Source organism: Lentinus tigrinus (assembly GCF_003813185.1).
Source record: "Lentinus tigrinus ALCF2SS1-7 unplaced genomic scaffold L226scaffold_62, whole genome shotgun sequence".
NCBI lineage: Eukaryota > Fungi > Basidiomycota > Agaricomycetes > Polyporales > Polyporaceae > Lentinus > Lentinus tigrinus.
This window is the reverse complement of record NW_027137971.1, coordinates 2,411-19,916: the sequence shown is the minus strand read 5'-3', so window position 1 is coordinate 19,916 and position 17,506 is coordinate 2,411. Positions and strand designations below refer to the sequence as shown.

The 17,506-nt window shown below is 54.1% G+C and overlaps 5 protein-coding genes across 5 annotated transcripts; 3 read left to right on the top strand and 2 right to left on the bottom strand.

Annotated features, from left to right (window-relative positions):
- Window positions 1-542: 542 nt before the first annotated feature.
- Window positions 543-893, bottom strand: L226DRAFT_473340 (uncharacterized protein; the record flags this gene model as incomplete). The annotated part of the gene is made up of 2 exons (XM_067676514.1): window positions 543-763; window positions 818-893. Coding segments are annotated over 2 exons (297 nt in total), but the record flags the coding sequence as incomplete, so codon positions are not given.
- Window positions 894-2,969: 2,076 nt separating this feature from the next.
- On the top strand, window positions 2,970-3,898 carry L226DRAFT_342176 (uncharacterized protein). The gene is made up of 3 exons (XM_067674086.1): window positions 2,970-3,439; window positions 3,520-3,573; window positions 3,632-3,898. The coding sequence occupies exons 1-3, from the start codon at window positions 3,071-3,073 to the stop codon at window positions 3,632-3,634; spliced, it is 426 nt and encodes a 141-aa protein (XP_067529037.1). The 5' UTR covers window positions 2,970-3,070; the 3' UTR covers window positions 3,635-3,898.
- On the top strand, window positions 3,870-5,789 carry L226DRAFT_342191 (uncharacterized protein). The gene is made up of 4 exons (XM_067674087.1): window positions 3,870-3,950; window positions 4,013-4,074; window positions 4,131-4,627; window positions 4,684-5,789. Exons 3-4 carry the CDS (start codon window positions 4,280-4,282, stop codon window positions 5,761-5,763), a joined length of 1,428 nt encoding a protein of 475 aa, XP_067529036.1. The 5' UTR covers window positions 3,870-3,950; window positions 4,013-4,074; window positions 4,131-4,279; the 3' UTR covers window positions 5,764-5,789.
- A 655-nt stretch (window positions 5,790-6,444) lies between these two features.
- Window positions 6,445-8,814, bottom strand: L226DRAFT_576356 (uncharacterized protein; the record flags this gene model as incomplete). Its single annotated transcript, XM_067685340.1, has 7 exons — window positions 6,445-6,643; window positions 6,698-6,843; window positions 6,903-7,046; window positions 7,097-7,235; window positions 7,289-7,350; window positions 8,173-8,365; window positions 8,420-8,814. 7 exons carry the CDS (start codon window positions 8,812-8,814, stop codon window positions 6,445-6,447), a joined length of 1,278 nt encoding a protein of 425 aa, XP_067529035.1.
- A 5,025-nt stretch (window positions 8,815-13,839) lies between these two features.
- On the top strand, window positions 13,840-15,420 carry L226DRAFT_473339 (uncharacterized protein; the record flags this gene model as incomplete). The annotated part of the gene is made up of 4 exons (XM_067676513.1): window positions 13,840-14,424; window positions 14,643-14,869; window positions 14,923-15,169; window positions 15,229-15,420. 4 exons carry the CDS (start codon window positions 13,840-13,842, stop codon window positions 15,418-15,420), a joined length of 1,251 nt encoding a protein of 416 aa, XP_067529034.1.
- Window positions 15,421-17,506: the final 2,086 nt, after the last annotated feature.

Genomic DNA, 17,506 nt, shown 5'->3' with positions numbered 1-17,506 from the left:
ATCATTGACCGACTATCTTATAGGCTATAGTCGGAATCCGATGGTCAATTACCGGGGGCGTCCTTCTGGGATGCTATATTACATTTGTTCATTTAAGAAGGGGGTCGTATTGCAAGTAAATACGTAAATGGTAGATAAATTCGGGCGTCTGCATTACCTGGGAGCACGCTTATAACCTAAGCCCTATTGCTGGGTCCATACAGGCTAATTCGCGAACTACAGGGCGAGATATGCCCGTATATACGAGACCCCCAGTTTCGTGATGAACGTGCAGTGAGTCGAACTTCGCCATCGGGGGGTCATGGAAGCGCAATCCTGGAAGTGGTTCCGCATATCCGGAACCAGGTCCTCCAGATATTCCTCGAGAGTGGCTGGTACGACAAGGTTCTCTTCTCCAACGACGTCTACATAGAGCCAGAGTCCATTATTGAGGTCGCGAATGAACATGGTCGATTTATCACTGCCATACAGAGTCCGCCGTTCAGACCTACATAGCGTATCAATCAACACGGTACTGTGCCCCATATAAACGAGGGATGCGACTAGAGAAAAATGTTATCTAGAAGCGTATCCGTATCTGACTGAGGAGAGGACTGTCGGCTTGCATCTGCAACCTGTCGCCCTTGCTCTTGGGCATGCTGCAGCACTTGAGCGACAAGCGCCTTCGCGAGCTCTTCCAGGACAGGCTCGATGTCGCCAAAAGGCGGAGGATCCCAGGGGAAGATACGACCATGAGTCCGAGGCAACTCAAAGTGTTTCCCAGCTACAGCAACAGCAAATCAAAAACAAATGCATCCTGACAAAGTGCGTCACGTACCGTTGCGGCCCATAAGAGCAGAGCTCAACTGATAGCACATAAAGCAACACTTCTTGCTGACTCCGATAGGGAGAGGGTCGTTCTTCAGGTAGGTTCAGCGAGTCATCGTGCTGTTGGGAGGAGATAATACGGTACCATCAAGATATGGCGCACGTCTTGCGGCACCGAGCCGTCGTTCCACAGAGATGGCACTCCGTTCGCGAGCACCATCAAGCCCGCTTCCGCGTGGACACGGATGTGTCTGGTTGTAGCGATGATGGTTTTGGCACGCGCTTCGATCCATGCAATCGCCGGTGTTCGTTCTTCAGCCAACAGTGTGTGACGTGCAACGCGGGCGGAAATGTGGTCGACAAGCACGGCACAATTCGCGCGAATATCGTTCACAGCGGCCGAAGAGTGATCTGTGAGCTCGACGACGGAGGCAGTGGGGGGTCGGCCAAGTTTCCGGAGATGCTTGACTAGAGAATGTGCAGCGACCTGCCAGGCTGTGAGAGTGTTGAGGTAGCGGTAGATATGATCAGCCTCAGTTTCGTTCGGTTCAGCTATATCCTCTGTCCAGTCAAAGCCTAGTTAGCGACCGGAATAAGCAGCGCACGATTATGACTTACCCTCTCTTTCCTCCTCCTCCGCATCTGCTTCCACATCATCCACCCCAATCTGCCCTACCGGATCCGCCGGTTCAACTTGCCCCGCCTGATGCTCCGCTGGTTCCGCCTGCACCGTCTGCTGCCCCGTTTGGTGTCCCGCCTGCCCCGCCGCCTCATCCCCAGCTGGTCGCACATCCGACATCGTGAACGTGAATAATTTGGCTTGCCTGGACGCTGTCATTATGTGTCAGCAATCGTGGTGTACGAATAACCAAAACACGAACCGTGAACGCAGTCATGGACGTGTTTCGATAGCGAAGACTTCCTGATGACAAGCTTGACCTCTTGTAGGTGGAGGATGAAGTTCAATGCGGCCACAAGGTGGTTCAGCTTCGACGCCGGAACATTCAGGCCGGGACGCCTTCCTTCGACGAAGCAACGCTCAAGCATTTCGAGGATCTTACCGATGCATCGGATCCACTGGGGCGCCGTGTCAAAGTCGAACCTTTGACATTGGAAGCCGCACATATCGAAAGCAAGGGCATAGATTGGGGGGATCTCGATATCGCGCGCCTTGAAGTTACCACGCTCGGTTTCCTGCGGCACCCATGACTCCATCGCTTTCGCGAGCCCTTGATCGGGCCATTCCCGCTTGCTGTTCAATATGCGATGGTAGATCTTGCGGTAGCAGCGCGCGTGGATCCAGTTTGAGACGTGACCGTCCGCGAGGGCGTACTGCGGAACACCATCTTCCGACGATGGCATAGGAACCGATGCAAGTTGGAGAACGGCCATGACGTCCGCAACATGTTGCATGATGTGAGTTTTCTCTGTGCTGATTGTGTGGATCGAGAGAGCTTGGTACATGTCCAACTTGGAACGGTTGGCGAGACTCACCTGTTTTCCCTGACACTTTCGACCGTCAGCTCGCTAGGGGTAATCGTTTGAACAGCAAAACCTGGTTCATGTTCGGAAGAAGAGGAAGTATCGATGCGTAGGAAGGAGTTCTCACCACGAGAAAGGTTGACTTTGGACTCGGACTGGTCACCGGAGTTCGAAGAGATTACAATGACGGCTTTTGGCTCTTGATCAGGATGAAGGCAACCGGTGACAGCAACCACCATGGCTTTCGGGTCGCCAAGGTTGAGCATCGTAGCCAAGTGAGCGTAAGGGGTGATGGTCTTGCTGGGCCGCGGCACCTTGAACGGTTGAACGGGTCGAACCGTTCCATCTGGTTGAATTTCAAGAGGTTCGAGCCCGTGAAGAAAGGACGTCAAGAATCGGATGGCTGAGATTGCATTTGGCGGGACAGGATCAGAGACAGAGATCATGGTGACTCTGGTGGCGCGAGGCGTAGTCGTAGTAGAGAGGAAAGACGGGAATGTGGACCCGAGGAGCCGCTCATGATGTGAGGGTGTCAGGGGATTATTGCTGTTTGCACGCGCCTTGTGGGATAACCGCTGAACTGATGGCCTGGGAATAAACCTTCTGCACATGTCGGGAACCGAACCCTCTGCAGGCCTGCAGGAAATTACCTCTTATGGCTATTCTTTGTCCTCCGGCGTCGGACTTCGCTTCCCTCTCCATCGTCCTCTCCTCCCCCTGCCATGGCCTGATATGTCTTTATCTGCTATGTATATAACACACTTTCCTGAGTACCTCTGAAATGAGCCGACGCCCCGCCGGGTGTCGTGCTGCTGGGCGCGACAGTCGTCCTCGCCATCCTTGTCATCCTCGCCGTCCTCGTCATCCTTGCCGCCCTTGTCATCCTCGCCGTCCTCGTCATCCTCGCCGTCCTCCCGTCTTACCCATTCCCATCTCCATCTTCGCCGTCCTCGCCATCTCGTCTGTTCTCTCTCAGGCTGTTCGTCAAGGCCACGTCCAGTGGCACCGGCCGTCGCCACGTCATTCGAGACTTCGCCATTCCGTCACAGTCTCTTTCATGCCCGACTGTCGCTGCGCCACGACATACGTGATGCGCACACGTCAAGGTAAACCATTGGAGCCATGGTTGTTGGAGATCGCGTTCATCCTGGTGAGTATATCCTCCCTTTTTGCGGTCTTACTCTCTACTGATAATGCCACGATATCTAATTGTCGTCGTCCGCTCCTTAGTGCGATCACACGCGACGTCTTCTCGGAACCCATACGACCCCTGGCGGTCTCACAGTGAGTCCAGCGAAGACCGCTTCCTCCTTCCCGAAGAGGCTGACTCTGGTGTTACTAGTGACGCTCTCGTCATGCTGCTCGAGGTCGACGAGCTAGTGGCTGAAGTATACTGGGACTTCGCGCTCTTGCGACCCTGGGCTTCGTCACATCAGGATCTCTGCGGGCGCGCTTTCCTCTTCGCCACAGGTCAACGTCCCACTTCTCCGCGGGCTGGTTATGAACAAGGTCCTTGTAGGACGGGCTCCGGATAGAGCTCGGGCGTGAGCGTTTGAGGGTCAGACGTCATTTCACGTCGTCTGGCTTGCGGCGGGGAAGGGGAGATGAAGCCATGGGTATGCGCGCCAAGATGAGGTATACTCAGTGTGAGGTGTCACGTCGTACGTATTCACCTAACATGTGTTGTTCTGGCGTGTGATGTTAACAACGATGTTATGGGCAGATTACGCCTTCGGCCTCATGGCCAGGGTGCGTCGACGTAGTATATAGTGGAGCGCATATTCGGTACGTGATCTCGACGCCCCCTTTCTCTCCCATGTCTTACCTGGACCGGTATTCAGGCAGTCGTCTCCGTACAACACCCCGGGAGGCTACCGATGAAGCACCGGACGCTGTGCAGCGCATCCCGTTGGTGCGCTCTGGCAGCAATCTTCGGCCACCTCAAGATGCCAGACCATCAGCGTCGCATAGTCGTCCAGCACATCGTGTCATGCGTGCTTCTGCCGCGCCTCCCATCCCTGCGGGCGCGTCCTCCAACCTGCTCTTGGAACCTTCCGTAATGACCACGCACCCCTCTGTACCTATCCCTCCACCCTTCTCCATGCCACCGCTTGCTGCAGCTGGATTGCAGCTTCCCATCCTTGGGCCCTGGAACAACGGACTACGCCCACCTGGAGCAGAGGGCGTCAACGTTCTACCGTCACCTAACCTGGCCCCGAGTGCAGACCCTGTTGCAGATGGGTATTGGGACGCGCTTAGCCAGATTGGTGGTCTCTTCCGCCTCGATGACGCTCAGTTCGTCTTCCAGGGCTGGGATGAGAAGGCTGAGTCCTTGCAGGTAAGCATGTCTCCGACAAGTTAGTGATTGTGTTTGACTTACCACATGCCTTGTAGATTGGAGTGTATCATCACCTCACACTCCTCCCTCCCGGTCCTGAGACTGTAGGCACATCATGTACCTGTCCGGGTTGGAAGGCTCGCGCTACGTGTCTCCATGTGCGCGTTTTGGTCGCTCATCTGGTAGATCTCCTCGTCCTCGTTCGTGTCGCCCCCACCCCTGTACCTCCTGCTGTGTTTCTGCATTCCACACCTTTCCGTGACATTCATGTGTTCTCCTGTGTCGCGTCCACTGGCAAGTACGAGAGCGGCAAGCGCGTGATCGTCACATACCAGCGTGAGGGCCGATGGCATTGCCAGTCATGTCGCTACACTGACTCATGCAAACACAAACCGCACGCCATTGACTTCGCGCGCATTGCTGGACTTGTCGACAGATCAGATGACACAGGAACCGTACAGGACAAGGAGGACGATGCCGAGGCTTCGCTGTTGCTCGCTGCTGGCGGACATAATGATCACAGACACGGTTCCATATCCTCCCTCCACATACCACCGCCTCGTTGGTGTGCCCTTCCTCACGAGGCTACTGCGATGATACCAAATCCAGAGGTGTTTGGCCTTCACATGTCAGGCTCCTTCCTCGACTCCGTCTCGCGCTGTGCATGCGGCAGGAGCATAGCGACTTTGTCCGCGCTCGAGCGGCAAACCGCTCGCTCTGTCCCTGCCATCCTTTACGGACTTGCAAGAAGGCAAGAGGTTCTCATCGAAGTGATCCCATGTCCTTCATGCAGGCATGTCCGACGTTCTATTGGACCTGATCTCGGAGCGTGCGGGGTCTTCAACTGGAATAATGCATATCTGTTCACTCATGAGCTCCTTGACTCGTACACTGGCTCCTTCACGGCATCTGAAACACCCTTTTCCGCATTTTGCCTTGCTACTCGCCGCCGCTACGAGAACTATTCCGAGGATATGAAGTTCTGCTCCGAGGAGACATTTGTTCGGGCTTGGTTCGCATTCATTCAACTCCAGGAACTTGGTGGGACTATGTTGTGTCCTACTTGTGGTACACGTCCTCCAGTGATCATTGCTGATGGTGCATCAGCAAACCGGGGGTTCGTTATGTATGCGTAGCTAGAGCAATACATAGTTAGAATTTAAATGCATGCTATTTCTTGTAGGGTGTCAGTATAGGAGATACCAACGGGGTTTTATATAGAGACGAAATTTGCTATATGGATCATATTTACCTGTATGAGATGGCCCGAGAAGGGCGTTGGCCTGTATGAGGCCGTCGGAGATGTGTAAATTCATGTCAGCGATCAAACGAACCGGACGGTCGCATATAGCGTCTGGTGAGGCCGATATGGTCGCGTATGACGAGTACCTGTCGCTGTCAATAGATTGCGGATGTGCGGCTTATCGCGCCCTTGACGGCGCGCTGCTCAGGCTTCGATCCACATCAAATGACCAATAGAAGACATCTGTATTCATGAACGGTGAGAAATACAAAGGAAATGCATATCTAGCGATCCGAAGGCACCGCGAGCGAGAGCCCAAGAGCAAGCCATACCAGCACAAAGAGTCAGCCAGAGAGTCGAAGTCGGAGCAGTCCAAGAGCAAGCAGCGCGCAGAACGTGAGAGCAGAGGAGAGAGATCCGGCAGTGAAACTGAAGAGGCTGTGAATGTGATAGTAGTCAGTTCGTGCGAATGGTACATGCAATGAAGTAAAGATAACTTGCCGCCGCCTCGGGAGCACATGGCGGGCGTGCGACCACTGGCCTTGTTCAGTCCTGGGAAGAGATATGCATGAGATCAATAAACAAGAAGAAGAACAATGCTTACGCCCGAGTTCCTGTGGTCTCCTCTGTCGCTGTCGTCATCAATCAAGTCCTTGCTGGCCGCACTGCGGCGCGGCTCCAAGTCGTCAGCCCTGCTGCTCTCGCTGCGCAGGAGAAGGTCGGCCTCGCAATCGGAGCCATTGTTGGACTCTTCGCCGTGGCCGAAGACCTGCCTAGATATCTGATGCAGTCAGCTGTTCTGTCCACCTGAGCAGCAAGTTACCGACCTATTCCAATGTGCGATAATACCATTTGCCCATGCATGGTTTGCAGGGCGGTAGAAAATGTGCAGGAGCACATTGACAAACTCGGCGCCCACCCAAGAGCCGTCTTGATCTTGGAACTTGCTCTGTGGCGAGAGCAGGACACGCATCTAATTGCCCGAGACACCGAAATAGTCAGTAAAGAACTGAGTAGTGAGGGACGACGTACAATGGAAGCGACATAGATAAGACACTCTGCAGTGAAGCAATATATCTTGTAGTGATCGGCAAGAGACTCGTGTCCTTGGGCATTCCCCGAGTTCCCAAGCCGCTCCGACACGGAGAGCGGGCCCGTGTAGAGTAGCTTCAGGCACTGTTTGGGAGACCTTTAGTAGCGATACACAGATGTCAAGTAGCACTCACGTCGCCGAAGAACGGGCTCATGAAAAGCCCGGAGCGGATGTCACCGGGCTTGTGCAAGGCTTCATCATACAGGAAAGTGGGCAGGCGTTTCGAGTTGAACCGGTAGCCCTTCTTGCGCTCGAGAACGTTGCGGCAGAACCTAGCGCATCAATGGATGGTCAGTAGAGAATGACAAAAATGTTGAGGGCTTACAAAGCGGGGTCGGCATCGAACTCTGCAAGTTTATTGATCGGGCAGAGCTTGCGCCCAAGAACCTGGTCCTTGAAGCCTCAGTTGGATCGGGTAGCGAGGTGTTCGAGCCTGTCACGCCCGTCTATGCCCGCATAGACAAGAATGCGGTCGCGCAGGCGACCAATGTCGTTTGAGCGACCTCTTGCACCTGCAGCATCCAGCTGCAATTCGTCAGAGGATATCGGGACATGATCAGATTGGAAATGACAAACTTACGTAGCGGAGAACTTTGATTCCATCGTCAGGATGCTTGGCGAAGTGAGCATGACACTCACGAACCTCGGGGACTTGTTCGTCAATTGTTTCAGCGACCAAGATGGCGAAATGGTCTTCATTGAAGCTGAAACCATATCACAACCGACAGCAGTAGAGACATCGGACAAACAGAGGCGTCAGATGCGAAAATCAGAAAACAAGGGTGGGAGAAAGACACGCGAGAATATGCAGACACTGCGAGCACATCGAAACTGCAATGACATCTGAGCCTGCCAGATACTCGACGGTGGCTAGCGCATTGTAGGACAGCATACGTTCTGTAGCGACCATGGTTATCGTGCACATGGAAGCGCGAAGGTGGGTCGAATGTGTTGTCCGGATCGACGTGCATGTGGACTCCACCTAGCTGAGGTTGAACCTGCAGCCTCGAGCGAATGCGCTGCTGTCTATGTGGTCTTCAGCAGGGTGAGGTCACGTCGAAGGACATTGAGACGGGTGCATCGAGTATGAAGACCAGCATGGCCGCATTGTGTCGCCGCTCATGCTGGTCAGCACACTGGTACTGTGAGGTGGAAGACAGGCTCGCGATCACGCCCCGGCTGGAGCTAGAGTAGGACATGGAGCCGAACGCGGATGTCGACAGTTCCGAAGTCGAGGAATGAGATGTACAAAAGGTTGACGTGCGTCGAGAACCCATCGGCGAGAAGGTTGACGCAGCGGATATAGGCAGCCTCGAGGTCAGCGAATGGGCTGAGCTCGTGGTACAGCTTGAGGCACTTGTCGTAGAGCTTGGATAGGCCGGCTGCCTTCCGATCGGCATCCCTGTAAAAAGTGTGACTATATGCATATGATACCATCGCAGAAAGTGATATGTACTTCAGGGTGACGATGAGGCGATCAAGCTTGGTGATGAGCCATGGAACCGCAACATCCTCAGACTCGCGGTCGGGGGTCGTGGACGGAGCGGGCCTGCTCAACGCAGTCGAGCGGTCCCGATGCCTTCGTTTAGGATTGGGGTGGTCGTCTATATCTTCTTCCTCGTCGTCGCTCTGCACTACTCTGGCCCTGCGCTTCCTAGGCACCACGGGGGCCTCTGGCTCGCTTTCTTCATCGTGGGTAGCCTCATTGGTGCTCAGAGCGACGGACTTGCCTTTATTCTGTGGTGCACTGCTCCCTGCCAATGAGGGCTGGGAGGGGTTTTCGACAGGTTTGAATGTGGTTTTGTTGAGCGCGACGGCACCGGCCCAGGTGGGATTGTTGAAACGGCGCATATAGCCAGGTTATGTGAGTGATGCGGGGGTGGCATCAGCAAAAGCGCACAAAATATGGAAAACATATTTACACCTGTGTATACCCGGCATAGCACTCAATACCCAACTGAGCACCGTCCAGTAATGCGGAGCTTTCGGAAGACTTGTCCGTGGTATCCATACCTGGCGGGGGCACTCCATACCTTTGTGATGCACTGCTAAGCTACGAGTGCACTGCGAGGGTATGCATAGGTATTGCAGAGCATGGCGGTGCACCGCCAGAGTAGCGAGACGCTCACGGTGCACCGCCATAGGTATGGAGTACATGGCATTGCGCCCTGGGATATGCAAGGACTCTTGAGGTATGCATATCTTAGCATGTCAATGGAGCACTATTGATAATTGGATAGAATGGACTATTAATAGATGATCAAAAGAGGGGCATAAAGTAGTTATTATATTCGCTATGGTAATGGTACAACCAGCAATAGTATAGGACATTCGATTCAAGCAAAACTGGAGCGAGTAAGCAAGTAAGCGGCATGATAGCGAGGAGCGAGCTTCATTCAAGAGCAGACCGCAGTGAGGATGAGGACAAGATCGTCGAGGCGAGAGCAGGAGATCATACGAGCGAAGGCGAGCCCAGAACCGGAGGCGTCTGCACAGTCATCGTCTTGTATGTCACGTGCCACAGAGTCGCCCTCGCAGTTGCCGCATCAGTCGCCAAAGGAGCACGACAGAAGGTCCCTCGGGTCATGGCATGCCTGACTTCGTCTGCGGTGGTGACGGGGCCCTCCAGGCCTCAGACTGGAGGAGGATTTGCGAAGGATCTATGTAGGATAGTGTGAGAGGCGGCTGCTCACGCCTAGACATGCGGGATGATACCTGGTGAGCTCCTCGCATCCCTGCCTGTAGGTGCCATACTTCATGGTGTCGCCGTTGGGGCTAGCTGATGATCTCGGAGAGCACCGCTGTTTAGGATCAATTGAGATTTTCGGGTTAGCAGCAGCCACCACTGAATAAGGGAGACGTACCGGGCACAGGCAGAATCTTGTTGGCGTTGTCATTCATCGAGGACAAGTGGACGTTGATCATCAACCGAGTTGAATATCCTGAGCCTGCGGAGGACTTACGGACCAGGTCAGCACATGAGCCTGCAGATACAACAGAAGACGTACCTAGATCTGAGCGGGAGAGTCGAGTCCGGGACCTTCCCTTCCTACTTAACGAGCTGCAATGGTCGAGATGAGCTGCGCAATAACGAAGGCACCCATGAGGGTGGACGAGATGAAGAAGAAGCCGTGCATGCACGCGATGAAGATGTGGGCCTGCGAGATGACGGTGAGGCGCTAGGGGTCGTTGCGGTCCTGAGAAGATATATGATAGTAGGCAGAACGTGAGCATACGGCGAATGAACACTTACTTTGAGAGCGTGAGGAAAAGACCATCGGTAACAACGTAGGTGGAGATCTCAGCGAGATTCCAATCGTCGGGATCGTTGAATGGTCAGATACGGTCGATCAAGAGTGTCAGTATGATATCGTCGCTAAAAAGGGCGATGATCAGGAACATGAAGGGCAGGAAGTCGAACTTGAAAGTAAATGCAAGGATAGCGAAGCAGACGACGATACGGATGGTGACAGCGTAAGCGTAGATGGTGTAGCTCCTCATACGTTGGAGGATGACATGCGAACCACGGATGGCGGGGATGATCGTCGAAAGACCGGGCTCGGTAAGATAACATCGGCGGCCGAGCGAGCAGTGTCGGTGCCAGCACTCTACAGGACGTCGTTAGCACCGTCACCAGTCATGGCATGCAGGCGACCCTCAAGGAGAGCACTGGACAACGCACCGGACAACGCACGCTTTGCACTTGTACTTCTTGAGCTCGTTCGACATGCAGGAGGCGCAGATAGTGAGTATATGCGCTCAGAGTGAGCTATATGCGCGCGATACACATGAATACTTCACTCACTTGCACGTGTCCGCATCAAGTTGGGCTTTGATAATCTTGTTAACGTCTCACTTGCAACCTTGGTCGAGTGCGCTAAAGGTTTAAAGGAGAGATAGGAACGGGGTCAGGGATAGTGCTCGGTGGGCTGGATGGTGGAGGTGAGGGTTCGTAAGTCTTGCGACTTGCCGAGATCGTTGTTTGTGGTCGGTAATCGTGATCTTCGTGGTACAGAGTGGGGGTAGGAGCGTGCGTGGGCATAGCCGGTCGTGGTTGGAGGAAGGGGTGCTGAGAAGGCTAGCCATGATGCGCTCATTTTATAACGGATTACATAGTCATGTGACCGTGATGGCATCAGTGACGCCGCATCTCCGAGTCTACCACTTGTGCAATCACGATGCCGACGCAGAGCTCACCTCTACCAGCGCATACCCACCGAGATGCTGATGGAGGAACGCCCATAGTGAGTAACCCGGATTCTGTTCTATATCGTCCGTGGTCCAACCACCGGCGGCACTGCTTAAATTGCGACACAGGCAGCGTTGGCGTAGTCGGCGGTGACGACGATGACATTGGCCGCAAGTGCGATGGAGGAGGAGTTGCCGCCGCGGGAGCGGATAAGCAGCGAGTGCGCGATGAAGGAGCAGAAGATGGCAGTGAGCTCTTGATCCGAGAGCAGGACCGCAAACGGGCGTCGTTCTTGCTGCGTGGACAGTTCCGGTCCTCCTGAAGACTTCAGGCTATCCATGACGAGCACCACATCCACCTTCAGCTCTCTGTTTTCCCCCTCGTCCCCTCCGACCATGTCTCCACACCCATTCCACCTCGATCACCCCTCCGGCCCAACAGCAGACCAGCGCGTGGGCCACCTCCTAGTGCATACCCACCAGATACCCCCAACCCCGACCCCAACTCTGGCGAGATGCTGCTGCTCCACTCTCGCAGCTTTGGCTCCCTCTCCGGTCTCTTGGACCAGTCGCTTTTGGCTAGCTCCTCACACAGACGGACGACACCCATCTACCCCTCAGCCTTCGAATTCCATGCCTTTGTCCTGCAAGCCTTGAAGACGACGACACACTTCTCCCTCTGTCTCCGCTTCCTCTGTCTCCTCTACCACTCCTGCTATGAGCAAGCGCAGCTATGTCCTCCTCAAGCTGCTCTCCCTCGAACCGTATGCTAGCGACCTCGCACTTACACGCCCCTCTGGCCCTAGATGCGTCTAACAGAGTCCATCCCACCCTCAGTCATCGTGTAATAATGGACTCTATCCCCTCTTCGACCCCATACATCATTTGAAATTCCTCGCGTCACTGGCTCCTTCAGCTTCGCTCGCACACGTCGCGCATTCCCCCATCCTTGCACGTCACGGTCCCCACCTACTCTACCACCCCAATCTTGCCTAGCACCTCGCGCCTGTTTATGTCATCAGACAGCCACACGCGTTTTCCTGCTCAGCTTTCCTCGTCGCCGCTGCGGCTGTTCATGTTTGAATTCTGAATTATCTACGTCAGGCGCCTGCGATGGAAGGCACTGACAAGGTAGCCTGCCTGCGTGTTTCGTTCGGACTCAACAGCTTACTTTGGGCCTTTCAAATATATTTTGAGGTATGGGTTGTGACTATGAGCTCACACAAGAAGCCAAAAATTGGGGGATTTGTGCATAGATCCTTTGTCAAGAATTCATTGAAGTCGCCGCCGCCCCACCAGATGTCTTGTACTTCTGTGCATACCAATATCATTATAGTGCAGCGTTGTCATAATGGAATATATTGGACATGTCCGCAAAACATTGCAGTGCTACGACAATGTATCCAATGTTCAAAGTGCTGGAACAAATATCGAGACCATAGCGGTGCATGTCTCTAGTATAGATAAGTAATGCATTACTTATTCAATTCGAAACCTAATCAATAGTAGTTAGCAATGCTTGCGGTGCACCAGATACGGTATCTATAATTTGTGCACTTTTGTTGATGGGTGGGAGGAGGAGGGAGAGATTGGGGCGTTGGGGACACAAGTGTCTCCAGAAAAGGTCGAGGTTTCAAAGTCCGCAAATTGCGGACCTTCCTAAAATGTGCTTGCTCCACGACGTGTCTTGAATCACGTGGTCGCGTCAGGACGCCTGTCGGTCCACGCGTTTGTCGGACACTTTACACACTCTCCCTCCTCCCACCATCATCGATACCTCCCAGCATGTCTTTCCGCACCGGTCCCTCGCAGCTGAAGCCTTACGCGTGCCCGTTCTGCTTTAAGGACTTCGGCAACGCGTCCTCTCTGGGGAATCACCGCCCAAAATGCAAGAAACGCACCGCTGCCCATGCAGAGTCATATAGCAAGCGCAAAGTGGAGGTCGATGAGCTCGCAAATGCAGCAAAGCGAGCTCGAAAGGATGAGGAGGACTCTGGTGATAATATGCTAGCTGAGGAGGTAAGGAGATATTTTATTTCATTATACCGGTGTGTACTAACAGGCAATCATCCCTAGGAAATATTTGAGCCAGCGCAGCCATCTCTCCCGCTCGAGAGCCCTCCTGGACGTTGAAGCCGGTCAGGGTGGCGCATTAAGCCACGCATTAACGCCTGGAAGGACATGATACTGTCTAGTTCAACGGGCCTTCCCTCCCAAATCGCCGAGGCATTCCCCTCCCCGACTCCCTCTCCCCTGCGACCTCCTCTGGCGGCCGCATCTCCTCCAGGACCGGGTGAAGGCTCCCACGATTCTCAGGAACCGGATCTTGTGTGGGAGCTTCCTGCAGACGCATTTGGCGTCTTCCGGAGGTACTCCGGGTCTTTCCCAACACATGACCCGGAGTCGAGGCTCTCCCTTCAAGATCGCTGCAATGCGGCTGCCCAATTTGGGCCGCGTACTGACCCATCTAATTACAGCTCGATACGATGGATCAACCGCTCGATCGCGCACACGGTTGATGAAAATTCGTACGCGCCCTTCGACAATGAATCAACTTTTCTTCTGTGCGAGTGGTGGTACAACAGTTCCACCACGAAGTCGCTGCAAGACCTCGACCGCCTCGCTACCATGCTCTGCAAGCCTGGTTTCTCTCCGGCTGACCTCACTGACTTCAGCGCAACCCGTGAGATGAAGCGGCTGGATGACTACAAGAAGCCATCGGGTGTATTCTCCGCGGCAGACGGCTGGCATGAGGCGACGGTCGAGCTTCCAGCGCCGCAGGATGGCGTGGAGTTCAACTCTGAGGAGGACGCGCCCCACTTTCCAGTGGAGGGCGTTCACTTCAGAGACCTGCTCGAGCTGATTATTGCGGAGGTTCAAGACCCTCGCCTCGCCGAGCAACGCCATTGGTATCTGCATGAGCGGTACTGGCATCCTCCTCAGCCTCAACGTGACACCGGCTCTCCTTCCGACACCTCCCAGACCACTCCCTCATCCCCTCCTGACCCTATCCGGATTATCACCAAGACATACAACTCCAACGACATGCTTTGCGCCCATGAGGAGCTCCGCCAAATGCCCAGGTGCCCTGATGATCTGGCTGATCTTGAATATGCCATCCTCCTGCTCCTCGCATACTCCGACAGCACCCACCTTGCCAGTTTTGGATCGGCCTCGCTCTGGCCAATCTACATCTACATCGGGAACGTCACAAAGTACATCCGCGGTCGGCCGATGTCGTTCACTGCTCAGCATCTCACGTATCTCCCAAAGGTTTGTCTTCCGACTCTGTCATCTCAAGTTGTGCAAGCCACAACTTGCCTCCGCTCGGTTTATCGTCATCGTGCTCGACATCTGCATCACGATTCCCCCTTGCTCCGTCCGCTCCACCATCCTTGCCCTCTCCATTAGACGTCTTGGCATTCAGCTCGGATCCATAAACTATATGCGTTCTTGCTTGTCGTCGACACTGACACGTCGCGGTCATGCAGCTTCCGGACAATGTTCAAGACTTCTACGAACGAGAGCACGGGGCGCATGCGAGCGCAGAGACTCTCCGCTGGCTGCGCTGCGAGCTGATGCAGAAGATATGGGAGCTCATCCTCAATGACAAGTTCAAGGATGCATACCGGCATGGGGTTGTCGTCGAGTGTGCCGATGGGGTCATTCGCCGCCTCTTCCCCCGTCTTTTTGTCTATTCCGCAGACTATCCAGAGAAGTCCGCATCCCCTTCTAGAGCAACGTTTCTGAGTGCTTACCTCGATACAACAGGGTCCTGATTGCCGCAATGAGGCATCTGGGCGAATGTCCATGCCCTCGATGCCTCATCAAGATGAAACAGATTAATGCCGCCGGAACCACTGTCGACACTCAACGTCGCGCTCACAAACGTGTTGATACTGAAGCCCTGCAGTACACTATCAACAGAGTCCGTGCGTCGATCTTCAAGAATGGTCTCCCCATGGCAAGCAAACGCGCAAAGGATCCTCTCAAAAATCTATCGCTTTTTCCCATCCAGGTACAGTCCCATCGCCGAGTTTCTCATGAACTGCTGACGTTTTGACACACATCCCACAGAGCACCCTCTCGAAATTCATGTTCGAGTTTAAGGCGAATTTCTATGAGCTGTTCGCCCCAGACTTGATGCATGAATTCGAGCTTGGGGTTTGGAAGGGCGTCTTCAATCATCTCCTCCGCCTTCTGGTCGCCCAAGGTGGAGGAGCACTGCAGACATTCAACGAGCGGTCAGTTTTCCTCACACTGGTGTAATTTTTATCTGATGTACCTTTAGCATGCGTGCAATGCCAATGTTCGGGCGAGGGACGATCCGACGGTTTTGGCACAATGTCTCGCGGCAGAACAAGCTTGCTGCATGGGACTACGAGGGGTTTCTCCAGGTGCGCCCGGTCTTCATGCCTGAAGGGTGGTGTGCCATCAGCAAACGGGGGTATTAGGTGCATGACCATACAGGCGAGACGGACGCCGGCATGGCAATGCAAGCGCTCGCCTGACAGATGAGCGTCTGCATTGCCATATCTGACTCCGTCTCGCAGGCGAGTTCATATAAGGCCATGTATAAGTTCGTATTATAGCACGAACAATGACATGCGAGTGTCCTTCAGTGATTGAAGTATAAAACGCATGATATCACAATGTATTCCGCCTCAGGCTATGCACAATCACGCTTTCACGTGCCTACTCGCACGTCGCGCAACCATTTTAGCTCAATCTCCCACGCGCGCCTTCGACAACTCTCCCTTTTCGTTGTCTCTCCCCCGGTCCTCTCTTTCTCCTCTACCACCACTACCACCCGTCTCTCACTCAATTCTCTTGCAACGCCCTTCGCCCAAGCCAAAGCCGTCGACAAGACTCCCTGCGACACCGTTGAAGTGCGCAACCGGCTTGGCATGGCCCAAGAACTCATCGACGTCGCTACCAGCCAAGGATCTCACCGCAAAGGCCATCCGCGACTTGCATGAATCTGAGCCTACTTGACCCGTGGTGAGTCGTCAGTCCTAACTGGAGATGACGAGTTGGAGCCTCCCGAGGGTGTGCCGACGAAGACTAGCAAAAGGGGAGCGCGTTGTAGGGACCTTCACGAGTGACCCGCGGATGTACCCGTCATCCGTACCCACGGGTGTTGAAAATCCAAAGGCTATACCCCCATCCTTACGGGTATGTTCCCACGGATTACCCATACCTGTGGGTATGATATTTGGGTACCCGTGGGTTTATGCAGCCTGCAGATTACCCGGGTGACACCCTCATGTTGTAGGCATGAACCGTGGGATTCTAGTGATATGTCACACGAATGTTTCTGATCAAAACTGAGTGTGCTATGTTGAAAATAAACATGCCCAAATCCGGAAGTATAGGCTGTCTTTTGCGCTCAGTTGCCCGAGATGCCCGGTTAAGCGCCCAAATGAGCGCAAAAGACAGCCTATACTTCCGGATTTGGGCATGTTTATTTCGCCTCTAGCACACTCAGTTCTGATCGGAAAGATTCGTGTGACATATTGTTAGAATCCCACGGTTCGTGCCTACAACTTGAGGGTGTGCAGGTACCCACGGGTTTACCTAGCCATACCCGCATCCTTGAAAACCCGTGGGAAACAGGTACCTACACCCGCGGATGTACTTACCCATGGGTTTTCCCACGGATTTATCCTTGGGTACCCACGGGTTTTGCTAACTCGTGAAGGTCCCTAGCGCGTTGCCATCGCGAGTGACGATGTCGATGTCGCAAACCACCACAAGGCTAATAGTCTGGAAGGATGAGCATGAGTACGCAAATATCCTTTTATTGACTGCATATATGCGCTGATTGGCACGCATATACTTACGTCTCATCCCTTTCCCCCACACATCTAACCTCAACATAGCTATCTCTGACGCGTCCACGTCTGACCTCGAGCCTCTCTCCATCCCTGCTTACCCCTTCCATATCCGCCTCTCGTACAACGCGATCTACGCCTCGACGGCTCTGTCCGACTCGCCTCAGTTCTCACGTGAGTAGAAAAGGTCAATGTTGAGCGCGTCAGGACGAGGTCATGAAGATTATGCCCGTGCAGAAGCAGGTTTGCACCCGCCAACCCACGCGCTTCAAGGCGTTTGTCGCCATCGGGGACCTCGACGGCCTGGGGCCACGTCAGTCAGAGGCTTGACGTCAAGTGTGCAGCTTGGGATACCTATCTATATAATGCCGGGCTCCATGCTCATGGGGCCGGTGGCAAATGGTGGCAAGCCGGTGGCAAGGGCCATAGCTCCTCAACCGCTGGCCGGATTCTGGTGGCAAGGCTGAGAGATCTGTAGGGACGCTTCTTGGCTACGCAGCACATTTACTTTCATGGCAATC

Coding starts and splice junctions, on each gene's coding strand:
- L226DRAFT_342176 (XM_067674086.1), top strand. CDS start 3,071: ATGAGCCGACGCCCCGCCGGGTGTCGTGCTGCTGGGCGCGACAGTCGT. Junction 3,440..3,519: donor TGGAGATCGCGTTCATCCTG/GTGAGTATATCC, acceptor TCCGCTCCTTAG/TGCGATCACACGCGACGTCT.
- L226DRAFT_342191 (XM_067674087.1), top strand. CDS start 4,280: ATGCGTGCTTCTGCCGCGCCTCCCATCCCTGCGGGCGCGTCCTCCAAC. Junction 4,628..4,683: donor AGAAGGCTGAGTCCTTGCAG/GTAAGCATGTCT, acceptor CATGCCTTGTAG/ATTGGAGTGTATCATCACCT.